This window comes from Saccopteryx bilineata, chromosome 10, assembly GCF_036850765.1.
Source record: "Saccopteryx bilineata isolate mSacBil1 chromosome 10, mSacBil1_pri_phased_curated, whole genome shotgun sequence".
NCBI lineage: Eukaryota > Metazoa > Chordata > Mammalia > Chiroptera > Emballonuridae > Saccopteryx > Saccopteryx bilineata.
In genome coordinates, this window is record NC_089499.1 from 13,801,978 (window position 1) to 13,824,099 (window position 22,122).

The 22,122-nt window shown below is 47.3% G+C and overlaps 1 protein-coding gene across 4 annotated transcripts in view; it reads right to left on the bottom strand.

Moving 5' to 3' along the window:
- Nucleotides 1-19,287, bottom strand: part of EXOG (exo/endonuclease G) — a 68,788-nt gene extending 49,501 nt beyond the window's left edge. For all 4 annotated transcript variants that reach the window (XR_010727325.1, XR_010727326.1, XR_010727327.1 and 1 more), the window contains exons 1-5: nucleotides 19,116-19,287; nucleotides 17,745-17,894; nucleotides 16,692-16,831; nucleotides 13,643-13,719; nucleotides 11,764-11,878 (exon numbers count right to left, since the gene is read on the bottom strand). Coding sequence is in view for 1 of the 4 variants with exons in the window: in XM_066245514.1 (XP_066101611.1) it covers nucleotides 11,764-11,878; nucleotides 13,643-13,719; nucleotides 16,692-16,831; nucleotides 17,745-17,894; nucleotides 19,116-19,278 (645 nt within the window). In the remaining 3 variants the exon portion in view is untranslated. The remainder of the gene's footprint in view (nucleotides 1-11,763; nucleotides 11,879-13,642; nucleotides 13,720-16,691; nucleotides 16,832-17,744; nucleotides 17,895-19,115) is intronic.
- Nucleotides 19,288-22,122: the final 2,835 nt, after the last annotated feature.

Sequence of the window (22,122 nt, forward strand, 5' to 3'; positions counted from 1 at the left end):
GTGGCCGCCTGCTGCCTGGCGCGCGTGGGGGTCCCGCTGCCAAGACCGACGGCAGGCCCGCAGGGAAGACCAGTCACAGGAGAGAGTCCTGACTGTCTCTGAAGTTGCTGAAAGTGGTTGGTCAGGGAGCAGTTTAAAGTTTATGCAACTATGCGGTCTCCAGACACATCGCCACCCACCTCCAACGAGTCATCCATGCAGCTGGGAGAATAACCTTACCCTTCAAGGCAAAAATATACTGAAGGCGAACTCCACGGAGGTCTGCAATTAGTCCGGAGATCACCAACGGATGTTAATTCAACCACGCAACTCAGAGGGCCTGTGCCTGCCACTCACCGCTGGACACACAGAAAGCAGGTGGCTTTCCACTCACGCCTGCTCTCAGGAAGCTTCCCATCTAGAGGAGGAGTCAACACCCACAGCTTTCCCTGCAGGGGGAATGTGGTGAGACACAGTGCAGAGCACAGGCAACAGAACTAAGGGGGCTGGGGTGGGTGCAGGGGAAGTCAGGGGACAGGCCTGGGGGCGCAGCTGCGACTGACCCATAATTTACAAGGGGGAGTTTGCATGGACTTCAAGTGTTCGACGTGCTAGCGGGGGATCCTACAGTTAAGCAAATCCTTAGTGCCACCTGGTGGACATCCTCTATCACTGCAGCCAATTCTCAGATTCCAACTGGAAGGTGCCTTCCAGACCTCATTCGTATGATTCTTTTCTCTCCTCCTGGGCTCTTTGTCTACAAATGGCAATTTTCAAAAACAATTAATTGGTCACGTCCATTAGCAATCAACCAGGGCTTCTAATCCAATTCATTAAATTCCAGCCAAAAGTACAAAAGTTAGGCATTTTAAGATTCACGGTTTTAGCCATGGCCGGATAGCTCAGTTGGTTAGAGCATTGTCTGAGCACAGAGGTTGTGGGTTCAATCTCCAGTCAGGGCACACACAGGGACAGACTGATGTTCCTGTCTCTCTGTGTGTCTCTCCCTCTGTCTCTCTCTCCTCCATTTTAAAATCAATAAATTTTTTTTTTAATTTTTTTTTTTTTTTCTTTCTGAAGCTGGAAACAGGGAGAGACAGTCAGACAGACTCCTGCATGCGCCCGACCGGGATCCACCCGGCACGCCCAGCAGGGGCGACGCTCTGCCCACCAGGGGGCGATGCTCTGCCCATCCTGGGCGTCGCCATGTTGCGACCAGAGCCACTCTAGCGCCTGAGGCAGAGGCCACAGAGCCATCCCCAGCGCCCGGGCCATCTTTGCTCCAATGGAGCCTTGGCTGCGGGAGGGGAAGAGAGAGACAGAGAGGAAAGCGCAGCGGAGGGGTGGAGAAGCAAATGGGCGCTTCTCCTGTGTGCCCTGGCCGGGAATCGAACCCGGGTCCTCCGCACGCTAGGCCGACGCTCTACCGCTGAGCCAACCGGCCAGGGCCAAAATCAATAAATTTTAAAAAAGAAAAGATTCGTGGTTTCACCACAGGAGATGTACCATTTCTCTTAGGTCTTCAGAAACTCGCAGTAGCTAGAGGGCCTCCATTTCTACTTTTGAGAAACCAAAGAGACTAAGCAGGTTCCTACTAATCCCAAGGTGTCATTCTTCCACCCATGACCTTCTCACAGTATTTCCTCAAAGAGGGACCACAGAGCAGCCCTAGGAATAAAGAGGAAATGCAAATTCAGCCCCTGCTACCCTCCATTCAGTCTGCTTTGTTCTCAGGAAGCAAACAAGTCTGACCTGTTTCACACAGGAACCAGTCCCGTTTGAACACTGAGAGCGCCTGTCGTGTCTTCTGTGAATTTAAGACTTTAAAAAATCCGGGAGTATTTTAGAGCTATCATCTTCTTTGCAGACAACTCAACCTACATAATAAATGCTTTCCACTTTGGGGGAAACTGGAAGACTTTCAGAAAACGTTTCTAGAAGCTATAGGGTACTGATACAGAATGGTTCAGTGGGCTCAAAGGCCTGCTCTAGTCCTGGTTTGCCCCTGTCAGTCACCTGTATCTTCTTTACCGATTCATAAAACAGGTAACAGCAAACCCAGTGCTGCCTATTTCATAGGATTGTTATAAAGATACAAAAAGATGTCCATGTCATAAAAAAAAAAAAGATTTAAAAATATGTAAAAAGCCGTTTTTGTAGTGGATATCATTCGTAAGATAGGGGTGTTACTGCATTCGGTACAAGAGATGGTTCTGCAGAAGGACAGGGGGATGCAGGGGACCGGTTCAAGGCGGACACGGGGTTTCAGAGGAGAATGCAGGCTGGACGCCCACGATGCCTAAACAGAGGACGCGAAGCTCTACCATGAGCAAGTCTTTAGTACCTACCAGTAAGTCAGCAAAGTCCTCCCCATGTAAGACTTAAGTATAAAACTACTGTACCAAAGACATCCTTGCGGCTGTTCCAATACCAAAAAGCACCGAACTCTTGTCAAGATCACAACAAAAACTGGAAACCAACTGGGCGTGGCTAGAAAACAATATATATAAAGTCACGGAGCTGGCACTCACTCACGACTTGATGTTCGTTTTCGTACACACGGGCCGAAGCGTGTTTCCTTCTATACAAGAGACAGAAATGACAATTTGCTGCCTTCCCCTCCCCGGTCGCAACCCCTCACAGTGACAGAGGAGACAGCAGCAAACTCCACCAGCCTGAGTCGGCCGCACTGCACACAGCCAGGGCTGCAAGCGAAACACCGAGCAGGATCATGGGGAAAATCCATGTACCTGCTAGAATCACACAGAATAAGACACTTAGTTTCAGTCCCCTGGGAAGTCAAAACAAGAAGTTCCAAAAATAAAACTGTTGGACACATCAACAGACCATGCCCTTAAAAAGTCATGCCAGTGAGATAAAGGGAAGAGACCATGATCGTGTGATAAACGGGGAACCCACACCTGAGTGGGCAGAGGAACGAGACGCCACAAAGCATGGGAACAAACAGGACCGCGGCCAGCCCCTCATGTTATCTGTGAAGCCGCTGCTGTCTGTGCGGCTGTGCCCTCCACACCGCATACCCACTCCGGGCAAGGGGCAGACGTGCACACCCTGGGGGACGGCACCTCCCACACCGTGTACCCACTCCGGGTGAGGGGCAGACGCACACATCCTGGGGGGGACGGGGCCTCTCATACCGCGTACTAGCTCTGGGCGAGGAGCAGACACGCACACCCTGGCGGACGGCGCCTCCCACACTGCGTACCCACTCCGGGTGAGGGGCAGACACACACATCCTGGGGGGGACAGGGCCTCCCACACTGCGTACCAGCTCTGGGTGGGGCAGACGCGCACATCCTGGGGAGGACGGTGCCTCCCACACCGCGTACCAGCTCTGGGTGGGGCAGACGCGCACATCCTGGGGGGGACGGCGACTCCCACACTGCGTACCCACTCTGGGCGATGGGCAGACGTGCACACCCTGGGGGACCGCGCCTTCCACACCGCACACCGCTAGGGGCGAGGGGGCAGGCGGCTGCCAAGTCATAGCAAAACAAATGCCACTTTCCCGGATGTCAATACTCCTTGAAGATTTAGGATGGGGTAAGGAGATACTTAAACAATAAAATATTTTATTTTTTCAATAAAAAACAGATATGGAAACAAAAAGATCTGCCTAACGACAGAAAAGGAAATTTCAAAAGGAATTACTCCCTGATCACTTCAGGTGATCTGGGGGCACGTTTTCAGTCGCCGCCCCCCAGGAGGGGTAAAGGCCTGTGGGTGGGGGCGCAGAAGGCAGGCAGGCTGGTACGCACTTCTATCAATAATACCACCACCAGCACTGCGTGGTGACATCTGAAGCTCGCCTTCTTGTCGGGTCACTTATAACGTGCAGGCCGAGTCTTCAGGTATGTTTCACTTGTCTGGGACCAGTCTCTTCTGGAAACAGGCACATCAGAGAAAGCACATGGATGACCTCGGCTATAATCAAGGGGTGATTCTGATTAGAGCTGTCAGGTGACTCACTTGATAAAATCACTGCTACTAACAGTCCCTCAGGCTCACAGTTGCTCAAGCCCTCGGATGCTGTGATCCCTCCCTACAGATCCTAACAGACATTTCTGCCTGCTATAGGAATCCTTCTCTCGGCTCACGTTCTGGTCTTATGTTTGCATGCCAGCAAATGCCACTTGAAACCGCTCTCTGTCCACACTTTTACCTCCTGGCCGTAACCTTCTGTGTATGAAGAGCATAGCCACCCCTTTCCTAGAGACTGTTGAGAGCCCCACAGAACAAGGCTGCGAATAATGGGCAATTCTCCTACGAACAGACAGACCCACGTTTGCGCCCCCCTCTGACAATCCCTAACTAGGACTTGGACTCGACCCCTCACAACCGCACTTTCCTTGCCCGTGAAAGGGGACAGCCGCTCCGTGTACGGAAGGACTGTTTGTGAGGACCAACAAGACAGCACAGATGAAGCTACTTACCTACTGTGGGATACCTGGCCCTCAATAAATACCAGTTATTGGCTTCATTTCCTCCAGAGTGGACACATGTATGCTTCCTGGCCTAGACAGCAAACTAAATACCCTGACTTTTATTAGCTACATTCCCTAAAAGACAGTTCAGAGGTTATCTATAAATAAGCAGTAAGTATTAAACAGCTGAACCTGAGAAAACAAAATGCTCCCAGGCATTCTGAGTTGCCCTACGCAGCTGCAAGACAGGGAACAGGAACTCACAATCCAAACACTTATTCCTTGCACAGACCAATCTCTAGGGCTGTGCCCCTTTCTCAGCATCACCAAAGGCATGGTTTTATCCACAACTGTTTTATTATGAAATGCTATAAACGGCCTGAGTATCTTACCTGGGCATTCCAGGTTCCTCCCACCTGGCCCCCTGCCCTCCCGCTACATCGGCTCCTTCCTTCTGTGAACGCTCCAGCCAAACGTCGGGAGCTCGCTGCTTCTCAGCACAGACCCTGCTGTTCTCCCTCCTGCCTGCGCCCTAACCAAATCCGCCCAGTGTGGGTGTGCATGGAGGTACCTGTCCCCCTCCCGTGTCTGCGCACCCTAACCAAATCCGCCCGGTGTGGGTGCGTACGGACGTACCTGCCCCCCTCCCGTGTCTGTGCGCCCTAACCAAATCCACCCGGTGTGGGTGCACACGGACGTACCTGCCCCCCTCCCGTGTCTGTGCGCCCTAACCAAATCCGCCCGGTGTGGGTGCGTACGGACGTACCTGCCCCCCTCCCGTGTCTGTGCGCCCTAACCAAATCCACCCGGTGTGGGTGCACACGGACGTACCTGCCCCCCTCCCGTGTCTGTGCGCCCTAACCAAATCCACCCGGTGTGGGTGCGCATGGAGGTAGCTGCCCCCCTCCCATGTCTGTGCGCCCTAACCAAATCCACCCGGTGTGCGTGCATATGGACATACCTGCCCCCCTCCCGTGTCTGTGCGCCCTAACCAAATCCGCCCGGTGTGGGTGTGCAGGGAGGTACAGACATACCCACCAAATTCTGGCCCAACTAAATTATGAAAATGGCAAGCTCTGAGACTATCTTTCTAATTAATTTACTAGGTAATTATATTTCACTTTAGATATAGATATATGCTAATAGATATACTAAAGATTTTAAGTTTAAATTTTCACCTGAAATCAAGTTCAATCTGAAAAATAATGCCAAACCCAACAAAAGCTACATTGCTACAGAGAAACTGTTAGTGAAAAATAAAATGGATAAAAGCAGATGTCGCTCTGATATGATTCCAAGAATGAAAAACTATACGCCTCTCAGGAAACATCGATTCCTATTAACATTCAACTTTACATACACATACATAACACACAAGCACAGTTAGCCACTTTCTTTATGACCAGGGTCTATAAATCACATTCTCAAAAAACAAGAACTTTGAAAATGGGCAAAAAAGGCCTTCCCAATGGCAAGCCACTGAAGGCAACAGAATACACATACCTTTCTCTTAGGGCTCTCCCCACCCATTAGAAAGGCTAATAATAAATGTGGTGAACACACATGACAAGCCAAACAGCAGACCAAGCACTCAAGAATCAACCTGGCATCCAGACCCTGGTTTCTAAATACCCAGCTCCAGGAAGAGAAAGAGGGTTCCTTGGAGAAACGGATAATCCAGAATGTGGCCACGATGGGCCTGGACGGTCACATTACTCCAGCAGGCAGGAAGTGCTAAACCAAGGAGGAGGGTGTGTCACAAGGACAGGAGACAGTGTGCAGGGGCTCCTACTGCCAAATATGGGGAAACTGGAGCATCAAAATGAATACACACGGCCTAGCGTGCGGAGGACCCGGGTTCGATTCCTGGCCAGGGCACACAGGAGAAGCACCCATTTGCTTCTCCACCCCTCCGCCGTGCTTTCCTCTCTGTCTCTCTCTTCCCCTCCCGTAGCCAAGGCTCCATTGGAGCAAAGATGGCCCGGGCGCTGGGGATGGCTCCTTGGCCTCTGCCCCAGGTGCTAGAGTGGCTCTGGTCGCAACATGGCGACGCCCAGGATGGGCAGAGCATCGCCCCTGGTGGGCAGAGCGCCGCCCCATGGTGGGCGTGCCGGGTGGATCCCGGTCGGGCGCATGCGGGAGTCTGTCTGACTGTCTCTCCCTGTTTCCAGCTTCAGAAAAATGAAAAAAAAATGAATACACAGCACACTGATTAAAACTCACTGAAGAAAATAAGAATCCATGAGTTCACATTCACAATAAATATGAAGGAAACTCCCATCCTCAGTAGAATGTCAGCTAATAAATGCAGAGCAGTGAGAAGGAGAAAATGGTCGTTTGGCAACTATCGTAGTAAGAACTGATTCAGGCAAGGGTCATCAACATTTGCTAAAACTAGCAGGTGAAGAGAATATTTACATGGTCTCAAAGTATGTATTTCCACAGAGTAGTAATGAATTTCAAAGGGGAAAATGGTCAGTGAACAGTGAAGAAATCTGGTGGAGACCTTGACGAAGTGATCAAAACTAGTACCATCAACGACAGGACAAGTGGATGTCACGTGCATCCGGACATGAGGTCAAGGGATGCACAAAGGACCTCTGTGGTGTTCTGCCGAAATGTGACAGCATCTGATCCTCAGGAAACAACAGACAGACCCAATGTGAGAATGTACTGCAAAAGTAGTCTGTATTCTTCAAAAATGTCAATGTCATTAAAGACAAAAAGGCTGCAGAACTGTGTCGATTAAAGGAAACTAAATAGACATGATGATTAAATGCAGTGCGATCCTGGACTGCACCTGAACCAGCTCTCAACTGACCATTCCTTCCCTGAAGGGCTTCCTCTACTCGCCTCCCGGGACCCCACCCTGCTGACCTTTCTCCCAACCCAAAGCTTGCTCCTTCTGTCTCCTCTGCTGGATAATCCCTTCTCTTCTCAACCTCTAAATATCTGAGTTCTCCATGGTGCAGACCTCAGACCCATTCTCTCCTATCTAAAGTGATTTACATGATCTCACCATAGCTTTAAATACCATCTGTGTGCTGACCATTCCCAACCTCTTCTCTGAGATCCTGACTCATCACCTGACTATCAACACCTCTGTCAGTGCACCTCAGATGCACAAAGCCAAACAAAACACAAGCCCAGATTTCTAGCCTCACAACCAGCTCCTCTGGTCTTCATGAGCTCAGACGGAAAACCTAGGTGTTATCCTTGACTCTCTCCCTCTCATTCTACTACTAATCCATTAGGAAGTCCTATCAGCTCCTAAATCAGACCATTCCTGCCACCATAACCTATTCAAGTCATTACTTCTCATTTAGACCCTCCGTTAGCCTCTTAACTCGCCCGTCTCCACTTGGTCTCCTGTTCCTCACACATCGCAGCCAGACTGGGCTTTAAAACTGTGAATGAGATTACACCACCATCCTGATCAAAACCTTACACGAGTGTCCCATCTCCCTTAACACAACCCAGCCTCCTTCCATGGCCTCCCCCATGATTCACCCCTGCTCCTCGCCGCGCATGCTGCTCCGTCACCGGGCATCCTTGCTGACGCCCGAACACGCCAAGCTCAGTCCCACCCATGTCTTCGCACTGGCTTCGAAACTCTTCACCTGGGTGGCTCCGCCGTGTCACTTAGGTGTCTGCTCAGTCACACTTCCCCTGGGTGGCCTGTCCTGTCTTCCTTTTCCACCTCCACTATAACTCTTTACCACGTCTTATTTTCCCAGTGGCACTTTGTGGACTGTGTATCTATCTCCTCCACTACAGCGTAACCTGTGTGACATACAGCCGTGTGTATGGCTGTATCAGAAGCACACAGAACAGTGCCAGGCATATCTCGGAAGCTTAATAAATATCTGTTAAGTAAAAGAAAAGTGGTGAGTGAGGGAGCCAACAAGTCAGAGGGCTCCAAGAACAGTGCCTCAAGAAGAAACTGACTTCCCTTTTTAAAAAAAAAATAGTGATAACGCAGCCCTGGCTGGTTGGCTCAGCGGTAGAGCATTGGCCTGTTGTGTGGAAGTCTAGGGTTCGATTCCCGGCCACGGCACACAGGAGAAGTGCCCATCTGCTTCTCCACCCTTCCCCCTCTCCTTTCTCTCTCTCTCTTTCCCTCCCACAGCCAAGGCTCCATTGGAGCAAAGTTGGCCTAGGCGCTGAGGATGGCTCCATGGCCTCCACCTCAGGCGCTAGAATGGCTCTGGTTGCAACAGAGCAACACTCCAGATGGGCAGAGCATCGCCCCTTAGTGGGCATGCAGGTGGATCCTGGTCGGGCACATGCGGGAGTCTGTCTCTCTGCCTCCCTCCTTCTCACTTCAGAAAAATACAAAAAAAAAAAAAAATAGTGATAAGGCTAAATGATCTGAGTTAGAAAATGAAAGCACATTACATTTTTTAAAATTTATTTTAGTGAGAGAGGATGAGAGAGGGAGGGAGGGAGAGAGAGAGAGACACACACACACACACACACACTCACACACACAGGAACGTCAATCTGTTCTTGTATGTGCCCTGACCAGGGACTGAACTGGCAACCTCTGCCTTCGGGGTGACGCTCTAACCAACCGAGCTATCCAGCCAGGGCACACATTACATTTTTAAAAACAATAATTATAAAGCACTGTCACCTTTATTTTCCACTTCTCAGTTTTTTGTTTGTGGAAACACTTATCTCAAGTGGCACAGTCTAATGATATAGGATTAGATCTACTTCTGTACAAGTCCAAACCTACTACTTATACATTCATAATACTATAAGTGCTGGTTTTATATCTCCAATAAACCCAGGATTATAAACTCAACAACCAACAAGAGCTAAACGGGAAACGTACACGGGTGGAGTGGTCGGGTGACGACCACGGTAAACTGCAGAACACAGGCTCAACCTCAGGAGAAAGGTGCTGCTCTCACAGTGAACAGTGCCTACGGGAATATATGCCCAGTGGGATCGCGTCATCTCATGTGTTCAACAGAAGCTAAAACCTGCCTGTGCTGTGGTGGCGCAGTGGACAGATGTCAATCTGGAATGCTGAGGAGGCTGGTTCAGGCCCCAGGCTTGCCTGGTTAAGGCACATAAAAGAAACAACTACAAATTGATGCTTCCCGCCGCCTCCCCTTTCTCTCTCTTTCTCTCCTCTCTAAAAATCAATAAATAAAACCTTTTAAAAAACGACATATTAAAATGTATAAACATATATTATATGTATCATTCTTAGTTACAAATTTAGATTTTGCAAGAATAGCATTATGCAGATTCACCAACTGTTAACATTCTGTCCAATTTGCTTTATCACTTTTTCTGTTTTTTCTTTTCCCAAAACCTTTTGAAAATAGGCCATAGACACATCCTTCAGGAAATATTTCCCAAGAGCAAAGACATTCACTTACATAATCACTGTACAATTATCAGAATAGGAAATTTAACAGCAATAAAATTAACCTACAGATCTCAAATGTTGCCGATTTCCCAATAAAGTCCTTTTTAGCAACTTTTGTTTTTCTGATCTAGGATCTCATCTAAGATCACACAATGCATTTTGTTTTGAAGACTCTTTTCGTCTCCATTAACCTGGAACATTTATTTAGTTTCCCAGCGTTTTTCTTTTGACACCAACATATTTGCAGAGTACAGGAGTCAGCTCTTTCACAGAATGTCCCTCAGTTGGGTTTTGACTGCATTTCTGTGTGATGCGATTCAATGTTAAGCTTTTTTGGCAGATACATAACAGAAGTGATACTGTATCCTTCTCAGGGAATCTACCTGGAAATACAGTTCATCATTATGTCCCATTATGACGATATTAACTGGATCATTTGGTTAAAGGGGAGTTTCTCCAATGTAAAGTTACCATGTGTTGCTTTGTTATTAATAAGTAATTTGTGGGGAGACATATATATATATACATCCTATTTATAATATATATATGTATGTATATATCCTATTTATAATGTCCTATTCCTCATACAATTTCCCAATTACTACATTTAGTACTCACAATGATTCTTGTCTGAACCACACTACTCTAATGGTTACTAAATGACTTTCTCTTTCATTCTTACAAATTTATTAGATGACATTCTATGGTAAGCTTTTCCTTATACCCATGTATTTACTTATTTAAAAGTATGATTCCTTATTTAATTCAACAGGACTATAGTCCATTTTATTTTGCTATTATGTTGTTCCAGCCATAATAAGCTGGAACGTCTTCAGGCAGATTTCTGCGTGTGTTGGACATGTCCTCACCATCTGAGCACGTCCTTGATTTCTGGCGTCCGGTGTTCCACACTGGACTTTCCCGTCGCCAGCCCCGGAATCGGCCCTCTTTGTCTCAGACACCAACATTAGATGTCTAAAGCTCTCCCACTGCTAGTGATACTCTCTTATATCTTCACTCTTTCCTTCAGTCTGTAAAGTTCTCAAATATCTTGCATGTAAAAACAAAAAACGTCATCCTTAAAAAAATCCTATTGTCTAAAAGAAAGGATTTTCCTCCCATTTATTTAACTCCTCACGCTCACTGCAATATGGATGTCATCTAAACTTTTCCCTCTTACTCCAAGTTAATTCAGTTACTCATTCCCGTTTTCCGCCATTTGTCCTCACTCCCAACTGCTTGAATTCAGCTCGCATCTGTCCTCCAACGGACCACTGCAGTCATGCCCCAGTGCACTGCCTGGCCTCTCTAGCCTCTCCTGCAAACAGCCTCTTCCTCACATAGTGGCGCCGGACCGCTCCTTATAAAACCCAAAACAAATCATGTCTCCCATGCTTCAAATAAACTTATGACTTCTCAGTGTCTAAAAATTAAAAACCAAGTCCTTATAGAACACAAAGCACTCTATTATCTGGCCCCTGCCCTGCCTATAGTTGAAGAGACCCTCATCGGTCCTTCATCAAGGACGCAAGTCCCACGGCCGCGCGGCAGCCACAATGCCCTGCTCATACTGCTCTGTCTTCTGCATTCCCATGCCCCCCCAACTCTGTTACACTGACTCTTCTGTCTAGATCAAGCTCAAAAACCCTTTCCTCTGTTAAGTCCTCCTTACGCACACAAACAGGGTCGGGCGGTTCTTCCTGATACCATCACATCTCTGTATTTCTCTCTCTGACAGCATATCACACTTGAACACACGAGAATCATCGATAATAAGTCTGTGAGCTCCCTGAGGTCAATAGATGCTTGTTCAACCATCACTAAATCCTCTGTGCCTATCATTTTAACAGGCCTTCAATAAATACTGCTTGATAAATGAAATAAAAAGACGACAGGAGGAAATTACAATCTCATACAAATAGCGCGAGCCTGAATGCTGAAGCGTGTCCCTACCTGGTAACTAACTATTTTCTTTCCATCGCTTCTAGTCTGTGGTAAGGTCAGCGGTCCAGATACTATCCAGACATCTTCAAACCTCTCCGTCAGTTCTCGACAGTACATTTCTATTCTGAAAAACAAAGCAAGAAAATCTATGATTAAGCCTCTGACAAAGAGTTTTTCAAAGGTCAACTTGTAAGAGTTTTATTTGAGCCTTGGCCAGTTGGCACAGTGGTAGAGTGTCGGCCCAGGATGTGCAAGTCGCGGGTTCGACTCCTGTCAGGGCACACAGGCTTAAATGTGGAAAAGCAGCAAACCATATCAAGTCCTTAGGGAAGACTCCAAGAATACTGACCTAGGGAAATTAATGGAAACGAGAATATGGCACGGACATTATAGGCAGGTAAGCAATGCTTTCCCCAGATTGTTTACTGCACAAAAAACTTAAGAGTCACACACATTAATACAACTACATTTTACTGTGTGTGCATTCTGGAACTAAGCTTTTTTTGTTTTCTCCCTTATTTTCTATGCTGTGGTTCCTAAACTTTAGACAAGAATTAGGTATCATTCCAAGTTGGTATCTTTTCCTTTAACCATTCTTATTGTGGGATCTTTGAGTTTATCCTGACATTTCTTACATAATGCAACACTGTATAAATTCCTTAGCCAATAACAATTAATTCCTGTAGCCAATAACATAGTAGAGTTTTCTTCCCAAAGATATATCCCTTAGGAGAGAAAAATAATAAAATGTTTCCACAGGAATGCAAACAGGCAGAATATGAAAAGGAAACTATTGGACAAACACCCTATATTTTTAACAAATAATTTGCAAGGGGAAAAACAAAACAAAAGGAAACCTACAAATTAAAAATGACTACAGAGAAGTATCACCCACATCTATACATAGACCTTGTTTAAATTCTGATTCAAACCAATCTATAACAAAAAACAAATTAAAGACAATCAGGAAAATTTAAACACTGATTGTAAAACTGGTAATAGGGAATTCCCATTAAATGTTTGAGGGGCAATAATAGTACCATAGTTATATTTTAAAAGAATCCATATCAAAATAATATATCTGTGACCTGCTTAAAATATTCTGCATGGGGGAGGGAGGTCCGCCTGCGGAACAAACGTGGGCTGAGGCCGATGACTAATGACAAGCAAGGTCTCTCCTAGCCTGTGCAGGGGCTCTCTAATTACTTTATTTTAAACCACAAACGTACTGTTTGGGGGAAACGCAACAGCTTGAAACAACCTCAATCAGTGCTAGTTTTAAATATTTAAATAGATACCCTGACAGGCCTGCCCTGTGGTGGCGCAGTGGATAAAGCATCGACCTGGAGCACGGAGGTTGCCGGTTCGAAACCCTGGGCTTGCCTGGTCAAGGCACATACAAGAAGCAAATATGAGTTGATGCTTGTAACTCTTCCCCCCACTTTCTCTCAAATCAGTAAATAAAATCTTTAAATAGATACCCTGACAGAACTGATTAAAAAACCGGTTAATGGTCTTATTTAATTGTACCAAAAATTTTTCTAAAAGCTTGGCAACTCTTGAAATACAAGAAAAATATAGTGCCCTATGGACATATTCAAAAAATATTTTATGCCTCAGTAATAATATTTATTTCTTCCAGAATTTGACTTCTGACCAGTAGCAAACATGATCAACTAAATGGCTGGCTGTGCTTTGAAGTCATATTCCCACAGAAAACTGAACTGCTCAAAACAGCAAAGCAAACAGCCAGTGTACTACACGAAAGTACCACCTTCAGTAAGAACAGCTTTTGAGAAATGACAGAAACAGTTGATAAGCAACTAGTGAATTCTCCTCACACATTCACCTCCCACAGAATCACATTTTTAAAACTCTTACCCCTCACCTGTTCCAATATCCAGCATTATTATCAATATTCTGGGGCACAATATTAGAAAGGTAAAAGGTTTCAGCCATGGCTTTCTGTGGAAAAGAAAAACAACAGTAATTGTCTGAAACGCATCCCCTTGGAGAGACATCTTACAAAGCAGACAGAAATCCAGCTCCTAATTCACACAGTAGCTCCGGGCAATTGCAGTGACTACTTGTTTGGATAAATGGAAGCCATAACTATGCCAGGACAGAAAGCTCAGCAAGGAGTCTTCAAAATAAGGACCATAACAACATAAGGGGATTGAAGTGCTAGCTTTCTTCATAATTTATAAAATTCACACCTACAGTGTAGACCAGTAGTAGTCAACCTGGTCCCTACCGCCCACTAGGGGGCATTCCAGCTTTCATGGTGGGTGGTAGCGGAGCAACCAAAGTATAAATAAAAAGATTTAACTATAGTAAGTTGTTTTATAAAGATTTATTCTGCCAAACTTAGCGAAAATCCGACATAAAGTACTTGGTAAGTAATTATTATTATATACTTTCACTTGCTGTAACTCACTTTATAAATTTTATAAAGTAAAGTTACTTCCCTACTTGATAAATCACCATTACTGTGGAACCGGTGGGCGGTTAGAAAATTCTACTACTAACAGAGATACAAAAGTGAGCGGTAGGTATTAAAAGGTTGACTACCCCTGGTGCAGCCTCTAAGAACTAAAAGTTTCGAATATGAAGCTAACGGGTTTGAAGCTCAATTCTTGTTTTAAGCCTCTGACAAAGAGTTTTTCAAAGGTCAACTTGTAAGTTTTATTTGAGCCTTGGCCAGTTGGCACAGTGGTAGAACATCAGCCCAGCATGTGCAAGTCGCGGGTTCGATTCCCGGCCAGGGCACACAGAAGCACCCATCTGCTTCTCCACGCCCCCCCTCTCCTTCCTCTCTCTCTCTCCCTCTCTCTCTCTCTCTCTCCCTCTCTCTCTCTCTCTCTCTCTCTCTTTCTCTCTCTCTTCCCCTCCCGCAGCCAAGGCTCCACTGGAGCAAAGTTTGCCCGGGCACTGAGGATGGCTCCATGGCCTCTGCCTCAGGCGCTAGAATGGCTCCAATTGCAGCAGAGCAATGCCCCAGATGGGCAGAGCATCGCCCCCTTGTGGGCATGCCGGGTGGATCCTGGTCGGGCGCACATGGGAGTCTGTCTCTGCATCCTCGCTTCTCACTTCAGAAAAATACAAAAAAAAAAAAAAAAAGTTTTATTTGAGCACAGTACAGACACATTAGTACAAAAGTGAGGAGCAACACCCTTGTCCGGGCCACTGCGTGTGCACTCCCACTTCTGACCCACGAACACAGGCTCTGTGAGGGTCTCTCCTTCCATGGATCTATACTAACTGCCAAAGCCACCGATGACCTTCTCTTCCAGCAGTGGCCCTCGCCCTGGCTGCACACTGGGGTAACCTCGGGAGCTTCAAAAGTACTGAGGCCTGGGTTCCACCCCCCAGTTCCTGACTTAACTGCTCTGGGTTACGGGTCTGGGCATCAGGAATTTTTAAAACTCCTCCAGGTGATTATAAGTATCCAAAGTTGAGAACTACTACCTTACTGACAACAGTCACCAACAATTCATGCAATAAATGTCAATGTCCTAAGAGACGTTTCACTCCTTTTTTGGCAGCTAAAATGATTTTAAATTAAAGGAGACTGGAGACATATGACAACAAAATGTGTTACATGATTCATAATTAAATATTGGATCCAAAAAAAGCTGTAAAGAACATAATTGGGACAAATTTGGCAAATCTGAAATGTGAATTGTATATTAGATATTGTTGTACAAATACACAATGCATTTACACACACATTTTTTTTTTGGTATAATGATACTGTACTCTGTCATATCTACAAATATCCTCACTCAAACGATACCATCTTCTAAGTAATCTATCTTGGAATGAAATGTTATGATGTCTGCGATGGTTAAAATTTTATACACAGGCTCTGGCCAGTTGGCTCAGTGGTAGAGCATCGGCCTGGCGTGCAGAAGTCCTGGGTTCTATTCCCAGCCAGGGCACACAGGAGAAGCGCCCATCTGCTTCTCCACCCCTCCCCCTCTCCTTCCTCCCCATCTCTCTCTTCCCCTCCCGCAGCGAGGCTCCATTGGAGCAAAGATGGCCTGGGCGCTGGGGCTGGCTCCTTGGCCTCTGCCCCAGGCACTAGAGTGGCTCTGGTCGCAACAGAGCGATGCCCCGGAGGGGCAGAGCATCGCCCCCTGGTGGGCAGAGCGTCGCCCCCTGGTGGGCGTGCCGGGTGGATCCCGGTCGGGCGCATGCAGGAGTCTGTCTGACTGTCTCTCCCCGTTTCCAGCTTCAGAAAGAAAAAAAAAAATTTATACACACACACAAACACACAAAGGAAGTATCAAAATTTTGTTGTACTCTTTTCAACTTTTCTACAGGTCTGCTATTTTTCAAAATAAAAATGAGTGAATAGCTTTAGCTCCTATGGGCTTTCCAGACCCCTTTTTGTGTATGTGTTTGTGGGGTTTTTTTTGTAGGAGAGAGAGAGAGTCAGAGAGAGGGACAGACAGGCAGGAAGGGAGATAGAGGAGAAACATCAATTCTTCGTTGTGGCACCTTAGGTGTTCATTGATTGCTTTCTCCTATGTGCCTTGACAGGGGGGCTACAACAGACCAAGTGACCCTTTGCTCGAGCCAGCAACCTTGGGCTCAAGCTGGTGAGCTTTGCTCAAACCAGATGAGCTCACGCTCAAACTGGCAACCTCGGGGTCTCAAACCTGCGTCCTCCGCATCCCAGTCTGACACTCTATCCACTGTGCCACCGCCTGGTCAGGCCCAGACCCCTTTTTTTATATAGCATTAATTTTCCTCATTCAACCTGTTTAAAAATGTATCAGCATCTGAATGAAAAAATAAAGTCAGGAAGAAAAGTACAAAAATAGAGTATGGGAATTCGCAAGTTTCAAGGTTTGATTCCTAGGTTTTTCATCCCCAGCCCCATGGAACAACACCAGCCCCACATACTCATCCCTCTCCTGGAAAATGCGTACAGATGAAAACTTGTTATTTCCTGCTGGAGCCATGTGTCCTCGTGACCACCCACTTCCAATATAGTCCTTGTTGACGGCACTGAAGGCTTGAGGGATGCTGGGATCGGGCTTGAATTTACAATCTCTTCTATCTGCATCACCTGAAGAAAAAACACGAAATGGGTAAATTATCAGTAGACAAAGATCCCTCAGGATTCTGTAGGAAGGCGAGCTGGCTGCTCGGGCCAGTATCTCCCCAAGCTGCTAGTAGCGACTACATGCACGGCTCAAGTTCCTGGGATAGTTCAGAGATTTCATCTGAATTGAGCAAGGACTAGTCTAGGAAAGAATGCTTTTCATACAGTGTAGCCATCTCATATACTTCTGTTTCTGGCCTTTCAAGTTAAAGGGAAGAAAAAATCCTGGATGGTATTTACATTAAAACAATAACCAATTAAATAGTTGAGCTATTTAAGTAAAAAGCTTAGCTACTAAATAAATTCTTGCTTTTAAAAAAGACCCAAATGGGCCCTGGCCAGTTGGCTCAGTGGTAGAGCGTCAGCCTGGCATGCAGGAGTCCCAGGTTCGATTCCCGGCCAGGGCACACAGGAAAGGCGCCCATCTGCTTCTCCACCCTTCCCCCTCTCCTTCCTCTCTGTCTCTCTCTTCCCCTCCCGCAGCCGAGGCTCCATTGGAGCAAAGTTGGCCCCGGCGCTGAGGATGGCTCCATGGCCTGTCTCAGGCGCTAGAATGGCTCTGGTCACAACAGAGCGACGCCCCAGATGGGTGGGGCATTGCCCCCTGGTGGGCATGCCGGGTGGATTCCAGTCAGGCGCATGCGGGAGTCTGTCTGACTGCCTCCCCGTTTCCAACTTCAGAGAAAAAAAAAAGACCCCAATATTTTGAATTCCGTTCAATTGGCTGCCAGAAAGGGTCCATTTATTTAGTGAGCCAAACAAACGCTCTACTTTTCCAAATGTGCTGTAATTTGAAAAAGGTTGAGATGATCAATAATGCCCCTTGTTTTAGATTTGAAAACATCTTTCATCAATGCCTTTACCTCTAATCACCTACCCATTATCTTGCTTTTGGATATATGTTCAAGAACCCATCTGGGCACCCTCTTTGACTGGTCATAAGACAAGGCATGGTTAGTGTAACACTTAGTCTCTGTTCCAGTTAAAGGAAATCCAAATTGTTCCAAGAGAGCCTTTTCTGCAGAACCTAAAAATGAAAAAAAGGGGGGAAGAAATGAATAAACTTGATGACTTCTTAGGAACAAAAAATCATAAGGAAGAGGGGTGAGACCTACAAAGAACTATCTCAAAAGTCTAATTCATCAAGAGATCTCATTTTTGCAATTACTTATAACACAAAGAGAAGAGACGGGAGACAGAACTCTGCTTTCGCCTGTAATCAGCTGTATAGTTATATCAAGATACACTGTAGGGCTCTCATTCACTTTTAAATAAGAACCTGATCTGACTGGTCTTTCACATCAAAATTTCCTATCTCTGCCCCACAAAGTACCGTGTATACAAAGGCAGCAAAGGAAAAACTCCTGTCATTACAGGTCATTGATCCAATTGAATGGGAAAGAGCCGCCCTACTGATTATGTTTTCCGAGTTAGTGTAGGGACTAAAGCATAGAGCCCTTCCCAATTTTTTTTTTTAAAAAGACAACCAACCATTCCTTGGCACTCTGCCTCCCGGCTCTGGTACTGAAGCAGCGATGTGTGCCGCGGCACGACGGTGGTAAAAGTGGCATTTTTCCTAGTCGGAGAAACCAAGCAGGCATTTAACAGGGAGTCGGTTTCAAAAATCATCCTCTCTGGACGCCTCCTGCAGTCTCACGACCCACCAGCGTCCCTACTTCTCTTGCAACACGCCTGGGAGAGCAAATTAAATGTGCACGTCGTCGGGGAGCTCGTTCTCTTTGTCAAATACAAAGCGCCCCTGGTAATCTGAGGGTGTATATATATACACTTTGAAGGGCTAGCAGGCATTCTTCATTTGAACGATAATCAAATGAGACCATTTCAGCAATCTGCTAAAACTGTGTGAATTCACAGGTTCATTCATACTTAACTGAATGCCAATTACGTGCGGGGCGCCCTGCAGCGAGGGCGGTGGGGAACAGCGCAGACCCGGGCTCTGCCCCAGCCGGCGGTCTCGCGGCGAGCGCAGAGGTTAAAGCAGGCACAGCCTGCTAAGTGCTTTGGGGGTAGAAGCGTATGCAGATCCTCGCAGGGAGGAAGCAGGTGGCAGAGGCAGCCTAGACGGGTCATGGGGAAAGGAGGCCGAGCAGGGAGACCGGAAAGGCCCAAATTCACAGGCCGGGCGCAGGGAGGGAGCCGAGCGTGGAGAAGGAATAAACAGGACGGATTCACGCTTCAGGCAGGAGTCCGAACCTGGCACCTGGGTCGGGGAAGGGTCAACAGTTACCTTCCGGCTCCTTCTCCTCCAGCGTAGCCTGAGCGCCCTGACTCCGGAGGAACTGCAATGCTGTGAGCCCGGCGCCCGCGGCGCCCACTACAGCTCCGGCCACGAAGCCACTTACAAAGCGCCGCGAGCCTCCCAGCCTGGATGCAAAACTTTTGGCAGCCATCTTGCCCGAGGTACCTGCCTCTTGCTACAGCGCAGGCGCATATGGGCTTTGACGCTTGAAAGCCAATCACCGCAGTTCCAAGACACGCACGCGCAACCTGAGACTAGAGGCCCGGCCTGCAAATGCACGCCCTCTCCGCTGAGGGCCTCGCGCGCCCCCTGGTGACAAACATAGAGTCCCAAGTGCATCCCGCTACATCCCTGGTCTTCCTGACCAGGTGATGATGGGTGGGAGCAGGACGTTTTGAAGGCTCAGTAGTGTGACCATACAGTCCTGAGAAAAAAATACCTTTAGTCTAGTCCCACTTCATAGAGGAGCAAACCGCTCGCGCACTAACAGCTGCAGAGCCGAGATTCCAACTCAAGTCTGATTCCAACATCTGTGCCATGGTGGATGTCTTCTTGACGCCTGTTGAAGTCACATGGGTATAAAAATCATAATTTCTAAAAACAGCTATGTACCTCCTAAGGGGTTCCTTGACAAGACAGTACTCCAGGGTGGCTCAGGACCCTATATCAGAGTGCAGGGGTTTGGTTCCCCTCAAACCACTTTCCGCCTTGGGTGTGTTGTTTTCTAGGCTTCCATCTCTTCTTTTTAAAATGGGAACAATAATAGTGATACTTAGATTACAGAGTTTTGTGATAATTAGAGGAGACTGACCATGTTAAACCATTTGGGAAAGATCCTGGGGCATGTCGCTCTGTAAATATTAAAAAATTAAAATAGTATCTTTATTTAGTCCTCTCTACTTTTATCTTGATGGAATATAAATAATCCAGATGGCAGACAGCATTTTACGTTTTATGCACTCCCACTCACAAATTTCTTATTTCTTTTTCAGCACAATTCCCCACACTACTATGGGGACTTAGTGTACTAAACAGGAGGCCATTTATAACATCCAACTGAAGAAGTGTGGTCATTTTTTTGACAGTTCCATGGCTCCATGGCCTCTCCCCAAGAATACCTCTCATGGAGCCCTGGGTCTCTGGCTCTCACCGGTTGAATTAGGTCTATCAGAGTCTTCCCATGGATTTGGGATTCGGAGCTCTTTCCAGGTGGCAAGGCTGTGACATAACTCTGGCACTCTACAGCCTTGTTTCCTGCTACGGAGACAAAGGAGCTGGTGTATCTGGTCTCACTGAGCAAGAGAAAGAAAGGCTGAAACATAGGTAAAGGCCTGCAATGCTGTGAGCCCAGTTTCTGAGGCTCCTTAAACCCAGATGCATCCTGCCACTACCCTAGGCTTGGCTGGCCACTTGCTTCAGGATCCTTCTAGTAAAGCCCTCCCCCCCCACACACACACACTTTTTTTTTCTTTTCTTTTCTTTTTTAAGCTGGAAACGGGGAGAGACAGTCAGACAGACTCCCGCATGCGCCCCACCGGGATCCACCCGGCACGCCCACCAGGGGCGACGCTCTGCCCACCAGGGGGCGATGCTCTGCCCCTCCGGGGCGTCGCTCTGCTGTGAACAGAGCCACTTTAGCGCCTGGGGCAGAGGCCAAGGAGCTATCCCCAGCGCCGGGGCCATCTTTGCTCCAATGGAGCCTTGGCTGCGGGAGGGGAAGAGAGAGACAGAGAGGAAGGAGAGGGGGAGGGGTGGAGAAGCAAATGGGCGCTTCTCCTATGTGCCCTGGCCGGGAATCAAACCCTGGTCCCCCGCACACCAGGCGGACGCTCTACCGCTGAGCCAACCGGCCAGGGCCCACACACACTTTTTTAGGTGAGAATAGGGGAGATAGTGAGGCAGACTCCCATGTGCGCCCTGACCAGGATCCACCTGGCAACCCTATCTAGGGCCCACGCCTGAGTACTGAGCTACTTTTAGCGCCTGAGGCTAATGCACTCCAACAGAGCTATCCTCAGTGCCAGGGGCCATGTTTAAACCAATCAAACCACTAGCTGTGGGAGGGGAAGAGGGAGAGAAGGGGAGAAGGAAGGGGAGGAAAGCAGATGGTCACTTCTGTGTGCCCTGACAGGGAATCAAACCCGGGACATCCATATACTGGGCTAACATGCTATCCACTGAGCCACGGGATAGGGCCCAGCCCTCTACATCTTTGCAACCAGATCCTGACAAATACAACCAGGCAACATAGACTGGCATCTACAGGTTTCAAAGGTACTTTGGCAGCTTCCATCAGAATTTACTAAATATACACATCCACTTGTGTTTTTCTGAGGCCTAAGTGCCATGCATTGTGCTAAACACTGGACAGATAAATGGCAGGTGAGTCTTCCTCACCCAGATCCTGTACTTGGAAACAGTGAACCCCACACTTGGCCCCAAGAAAAACTGGAAGGGCAACTTAACTTTGGGTAGGGTACCTCCTGCTGGGCCTGTTTGACCACCTTTAAAATGGAATGGACCAGTAGTTTTTAAACTGTAAGGGGACCTTAGGGTTCCGCAAGGGTCCTTGAGACGGAAGTGAGCCCCTTTCCAACTGCTCACTCGGGCAAGTCTGCTTTTACAAACCAGAGTCTGTGTGTCCAATTTCTTTTGGTAAAAAATTCCTTTGCTGAAGGGAAAGTTTGACCAGATGACTCGTACAGTCCAGCGTTCTAGCGTCCTTGGCTCCACGGTCCACGTACAGAAATTAGCCACTTGCCTTCCTCTCCTCTATGCTGAAGCATTAGGGACATTCCCCAATAAAAGGTGAGCTTTCTAAATCTAAAAGGGCATAATAAACTGAACAATGGACAAGGGCTCCCCCAGTAAAGGGCTCTTTCATCAGAAATCATTCCCCAACCATTCCAAGATGATTTAATCCTCATAATAAGGGGTAAAGAGGCACCACCAACCCCACCGGGATTCAAAGCTGGTGCTTCTCCATTTACCAAGT